Consider the following 6646-nt stretch of genomic DNA (forward strand, 5'->3'; position numbering starts at 1 on the left):
TTCCTTGTTTTGGGGAAAGTAGGACATTTGGACTGTGACTGACTCGCGCTCTGCGTGACACTTGGTGACTGCGGTGCATTCAAAGGTTTAATTTTCGGATGTTTATTGCATCAAAAAATTCCCTCTGTTTTTGTAGCATGTCGCTGGTCTGCAGCCGGGGATTAGCATCTGTCCCGACTCGCAGCATTATGGGACACTTATGTAAGTCGGCAGCGGTGCGGTGCCGCAAACTCAACCTCTCGCTGCTCCTGCTGGTTGGCTGCTATGAAATGTAACATGCTATTTGGTTGTGATGTTAATTATTTATATATACACCTCTGCAGGATGTGAAAATTGGGTTGTTGTTCTCTACTGTGAGACAAATCTGTCATTCTCCCATGTACAAAAACGCATGTTGTGTGTGAATGAGAGCATTTCCATTAGTTTTTACTTCTTTTTCACCTTCTTTTCATTATTCAGGTGAGCGTCAGTGTTTCTAAAATAAAACACTCATGCATTATCTCACTTTTTGATGTGGTTATATTTCTTTTAAACTCAATTTTCACTTTGAACGTTCTCTGTTTCTTTGCTAATATGCAGAATTTATTCATCTTTTCTGCTCACTTTCCCCCTCCATGCCAAAATCACATGAACTCATTTTTGCTCCAGTGTGCCACTGAGGCTGTGCATGAAATTTATTGGCCAGGAGTCCCGCCATTTGACACACGAAACACGGCTTACAGATCTTGTGTCTCCTATCTCCCCCTGCTCTGGTGCAACGCTGACCTTTCTTACCTCCGGGCTATATTTAAACCGCGAGCGCCGGAGACTTATGGCGACATGGGAAATTTTATTATCGGCCCCATCCATTTGTCTGACTTAATTCCAGCCTGCTGTAGATCGCGCTGAACCCCGCTGTATATTTACACTTGTCTAGTACAAACAAGGGCACCGGCAACAAACCCAGACACCATCACCTTTGGTGGGGGGCGGGCAGCGATGTGTAGTGAATCGTACCTTTGAGCAGCACCGAGAAAAAACAAAGAAATGATGAAGTGGGTTCTATATACAGAGCCCATCACCTGCTATAGAAGAAAGAAGTAAAAGACGAGATTCTTGTTGGGAAATAAAACAAAGCAGATTAGACAATGTCTGACTAAACTGTAAATAGGTCATGAGGAATCTAACTTTTTAAATCTCTCATCACCAACACTTCTTTTTTTTTTTTTTTTTTGCACACTTGTAGGTCAGACATGGCAGTTCAGCGGGTGCTCCAGGTGGATCTCAAGCTGGAAAGTTTCCCGGAGCCGACAGGCAGCCGCTGGATGGCCTGGCAGGTGGAATACCCCGCCAGCCGCGTTGCCTCACAAGAGGCCGAGACGGAAATCCGCCTGGCACAAGAAGAGCTGGCGGGCATCGTGCCGCTGGCCATGGTGAGGGACCACACTTCCAGCTCCGAGCTGCACCAAACACATGACTGCACATTCTCTGCTCCTAACGTGGCGTCCTGGGAATGCAGGACGGCATCATCCCAATTTGAATGTGCATCCTGACATTGTTTCAGAAAAAAAGGTTTAAGAAAACAAATATGGATGTTTCTGGTTAACCCTTTAACACCTGAGTCGTCGAGTAATGCTTAAACACAAAATCTTTGACATACTGTAATTCTTGTGATGTGATCCATCCACTTATACATTTGTTTAAAGAAAAGGAGGATTTTCTTATCAGTTATGACTTGTTGTCTTTACATTCATGGAAAATATAAAGTTATACCAGGTTATGGTTTTCATCAAATCTTTAGAAGTGAAAAGACAGCACGAATAGAAATAGTCGACTTGGAGCTCAGGATGTGGTAACGTTTGGGCCTTTTGGCCCAAACACAGATGTAACATTATATCACAGGTTCCTGGCCACATGTTTTTAGGAGCAGGTTAGTATGTGCAGCTTACAGCAGGTCTCAGATGGAATAAGGAGTGTGGCTCTGGCCTGAGGATAAGCCTGGAGCTGAGTCTCCCTCAGCAGGGCACAGGTAGTCTTGTTTTGTAGATTGTCCACCGGAATAGTGCAGTCTTTTGTATGTTTCTGCGGCTTTGTTCTGCAACACCGCTTCTGATACAGATCAGTCACGTCCAGGTAAATAAATAAGAGCCATCCATTGTGTTGATAAAAAAAGAAAACACTGTCAAATCTGTGATGATTACTAAAAATGAAAAAGATTGGCTTCTTTTTTTATTTTTTATGTTGGTGCCACAGATCTGCGTGATAGAGACGTGACAGTTGTGCGATTGTTGTTCCCTAAGTGTTGCTCTTATGTTGATGATAGACGCCTGTGGGAGGTTGTTTCTGGATTAAGAAGAACCTGAACCATCTGAACATAAAAATCCTCTCTCAGGATAATTGAAGCAGTATTTTTAATATGCTGGTTTTGTTCCATTTTTCTTCTGACATCTTTTTCATATCAAATGATCCATCTCATCTCTGGCAGGCACAAATTAACATTTTCTGCACACAAATTAGGATTGCAAAGCATAAAGTAGCATTTTTATTGTGCAAGAACTAGTATTTTGTGGGCTCAAATCAGCATTTTGTGCATACATATGATCATTTTGCATGCACCAACATTTTATTGTGCACACATAAGTAATTTGTGGGCTCAAATTAGTATTTTGTGCACAAAAATAGGATTTACATGCACAAATAAGCATTTTTGTGCACAAATTAGCATTTTTTGTGCACAAATTAGAATTTTACTGGTAGAAATTAGCATTTTGTGTACACATGATCACTTTGCATGCACAAACATTTTTGGTTCACAAATAAGTATTTTGCAGGCAGGAATTATCAGTTTGTGCACACAAATTATCATTTTCCATGCACAAACATTTCATTGTGCACAAATTAGTATTTGTGAGCTTAAATTAGCCTTTTGTGTACACAAATAAGTATTGTGTGGGCCAAAATTAGCTTTTTGTGCACACACATTAGCAATTTGTGTGCACAAATTATTAGTTTGTGGCTACAAATATTGTATTTTGCAGCCACAAAATAGTAGTAGGACTTGATGATACAAAAATACCAATTTGTGCCCTGAAAATGCTAACCAAATGCAAATCTTTGGCCACAAAATATCAATTTAAGACCCCAAAAATAAAACTTTTTAAAGTAAATAATAAAAACCTTTTAAAATATGTTTATATTATATGCCCAGGAATTCACAGGGAACAGGAAGTAATGATATTCCTATTGTAAAAACCAAAAAATCGTTTGTAGATGCTTGACCATTTTTCATACTTGAATCCAAATGTTTGTTATAAATAAAACAAATAAATATATGTGTATAGAAATAGTTTACCATAAATGAGATTTAAAAGTTTTGATCTAAACTTTAGTAATTCTTGCAAGGACATGAAATCCTGCCAAAAAGTCAATTAAAGAAAGAAATTTTTAACAGAAATTACTTAGAAACTGTTAATTACATTTTTGTTTCATCATGAGGTTCGATTGTAGACTTGAATTTACAAAATCATTTTCTTCAAAGAGCAGCGCCTTCACTGACAGCTTCCTAAGGTGCACACTACCTTGTGCTAAAGTACCTAACACCAACACAAATACTTATACATGAAGACACATTCAGAACTCATTAACTCTGTCTGTCTTCCACAGTCCCCCTTTCTTCTTATGCTCACACAAACACTACCCCGCCCCACACACACACACACACACTTGGGTGTTGAAATCTGCATGCACCAAAATGAGAGAAGCACACAAGCGAGAAAGAGGAAGGCTGAATTAGATTGCTTGGGATCACTGTGGCATGAAAAAGCTCGCAGATACGGCCCTCGCCCTCCTCCCAGCTACACCCCTCGCTGATAGAAAAGGAAGTAAGGTAATGTAAAAGCAGTCCCGTCACCCCCCCTTACACTCACACTGACACACAAGGAGACACGCCGCACTATCCCCTCCTGGAGAAAACGCGGCCAGGTTTTAATACGACCGATTTCTGCACGCGGCGCTTCAGAGCGGTGAGGTTAGAGCAGCACGCTTAGACATTAAATGTAGAACATAACGCATTAAAGCAACTTTGAATGAGCGGTTACATTTCTTGTTGAAAACAGCCTTATTTGACATGTTTACTGAACTTTTAATATACGCATGTGGAAGATTGGTTGTTCTCATCCCGGTTTTCCTTAGTGCCACAAAGCTGGAGTTTGGATTCCATCTGTTGTAAAAGGCTGCAGTGACAGTGGGCGTATTTAGCATGTGATCTACGACGTGCTGATTTATTCCCAATGGCAAGTTTCATGACTTGCTGATGGATGTAGCAGAACAGAATGGCAGTGTCAAAGTTCTCTACATCTGTGACCATGAATCAAACTAGGTGAAGTGTTACGCAGTTTTTTCTTATCTATTTTGCTCTCTTAGGGGAAAAAAATGTTTCCATGGAAAAATTAATGAAAGGAAATTAAACTACATTATAAAATGTGACTAACCTTTAATAATCAAACTGAGTCTTCCTGAGTTTTTTTTTTTATTGTGATTATTTTAGCTCAAAGGAAAGAAGAAAAAACATATTTTTGAAAAAAAGAAAGAAGCACGCACTTTTATTCTACAATCTTTTTTAATCAAGTTAAGAGAGGAGACTTTACAAAGCACGCTGAAGGCATCTGTTGACACAGGAGCTTCTTTACAAAGTCTATTCATCTGTAATTAGCTCTAATTAGCCTAATTAACTTGGACTGGATTTTGTTGTAATGTAAAAGCTGCTGTGACTGTGTTTTTGCCCAGAAAGTCCCAGGAACCGAATGAAGATCTGTGACAGAGTAAAGGTTGTAATGTAATAAAGCTAATGACTATCAGTAATGGGAAGCTTATTTTGGGTTTGATCTCATTTATGGCCCATTACTTCAGTGGTTCCTCAGACCCAATTCTTACACATTTACTGTGTGGTAAATTATTACACCTTTTTGCTGAAATAGATTAATATAAAAAAATAAAAAAAGTGAATTATCCGAGTCGAGAGATAGGCTCTGCCACGGGAGAGACTTGTGGGAAAGCAGCAGCAGCAATGTTTTGAAAAAAAGGTTTTTCTTTTCCTTGAAAAAGCCTGCCTCCTGTGTGTTGTCGCATATTCACCTGCAGTGGGAAAGCTCAAAGCACCGCCTGCCACTTTGTCGGAACTTTCAAAACATCACGTCGAATTTCTGCAAATGCTGCAACATTTTCAAAAAGAGAAAATGAAAGAAACGCCCTGAAGTTGTAGTCACTTTAAACCAAAGAAAAGCCTCAGAGCTCCGACTGTTGATTGTAAAAGCATGTTTGCCTCCTGTTCCTTGCGTTTTAAAATGTCTTCACCTCTCTAAATCCCACCCCCTAAATATTTCTGTAAGTGTAATTACACTGCGGAGTAATTGTTCCTTCCTCTCAATCTCCACTTCCTTTAAAGTATATTACCTCATTTTTTTCCCTCATCTTGAGATGGATTTTCAGTGCAATAATTGGAAGCTAGTGCACTCAAGGATGCTGATTTGTTATCTTTTACCGCTGAGAAGTGGTACGCTCCTGTCCGGACGGCCCTCGCAGTCATTACCTGACGCCTGGTGATGGAGAGGGAGCGGCGGGACGGGACATACATCATATCTTCACCCATCAGTCTTCCTGCTCCTGCCGTGACACCGAACCGCGCTCACTCACGAGAGAGAGCGTTCTCAGGCATAGAGATGAGGAGAAATGAAAGCAGCCGTTCGTATTCACATTCCGCGCCAATGTATTGTTTAACAATACATCATCGCCGTGGCCTTCTCAGACCACTTTGGCTCTCTCTCGATAAAGTCATCTATCAAAATCGCCCGACGAATATTTTATTTTGCCCCTTTCCGAGCTCGTCCCGCTGTTGTCCGATCCACATCTTTTCTGTGGAGAGTCATTTTTCAAACACATTGTTAGACGTAAGGAAATGAGCACTTACAAGCAAGATTATTCTGCAGAAATGCATCATGGGTGCAATAAAGTGCAACCTCTGTGTTGGGGTAGTTTACGATATTGTGTAATTGCCTGCAACTGGAGATTCTAGAAACTTTTTATCCACCTCCTGCAGTTTTACTAACCTCTAAAAACTGATGATTTGGAACCAGAAAGACACAATCACAAAGACAGACTTCATGAGAAATTAAGTTTCAAAAAGTCACCAGTAATCATAGTTAAGTGCCTTAAAATTAGAGTTAAAGTTAGCAACAAAATATTGATTCTGTTCACACAATTTGAGCACAGAAATGTGGGGATTCAGTGATCAATTGGTTGTTGTGTTGATTTTTTCTTTTTTTTATGGCTTGTTACTAAACTGTGCAAACATCAATGCTGCTGCTGCTGCTGCAAGCGCGTCCTGCAAAGACACGCAGCTGTCAAAATGTTCCCCGTTTTTTCTTTTCAGTGAAGCTCACCTATTCACTCGCTGTGTCCCCACCTAGAAAGCATATCTAAATGGCAGGGTTTAATTCAGAAACAAAAACATAATCTGGAGTCACATGTGGCTCTTTCATCCCTCCATTGTGGCTCTTTGGCTTTAAAGAAAATTGAAAATAAATAAAATGTTGGTTAAGTTTTAACATTTATTTTTAGATTTTAAACTGATTGGATCTTACATGAGTAAAATTACTTTTTTTTTTCTTTT

At 39.8% G+C, this 6646-nt stretch overlaps 1 protein-coding gene across 1 annotated transcript in view; it reads left to right on the forward strand.

The window, feature by feature from the left end:
* The window catches only part of si:dkeyp-14d3.1 (transmembrane protein 132C), a 154227-nt gene that overhangs the window by 103598 nt on the left and 43983 nt on the right, over positions 1 to 6646 (forward strand). Inside the window, exon 4 of the mRNA XM_024276326.2 lies at positions 1226 to 1412. Within this exon, the coding sequence (XP_024132094.1) occupies positions 1226 to 1412 (187 nt within the window). The remainder of the gene's footprint in view (positions 1 to 1225; positions 1413 to 6646) is intronic.

Source organism: Oryzias melastigma, linkage group LG9, assembly GCF_002922805.2.
Source record: "Oryzias melastigma strain HK-1 linkage group LG9, ASM292280v2, whole genome shotgun sequence".
Lineage (NCBI taxonomy): Eukaryota > Metazoa > Chordata > Actinopteri > Beloniformes > Adrianichthyidae > Oryzias > Oryzias melastigma.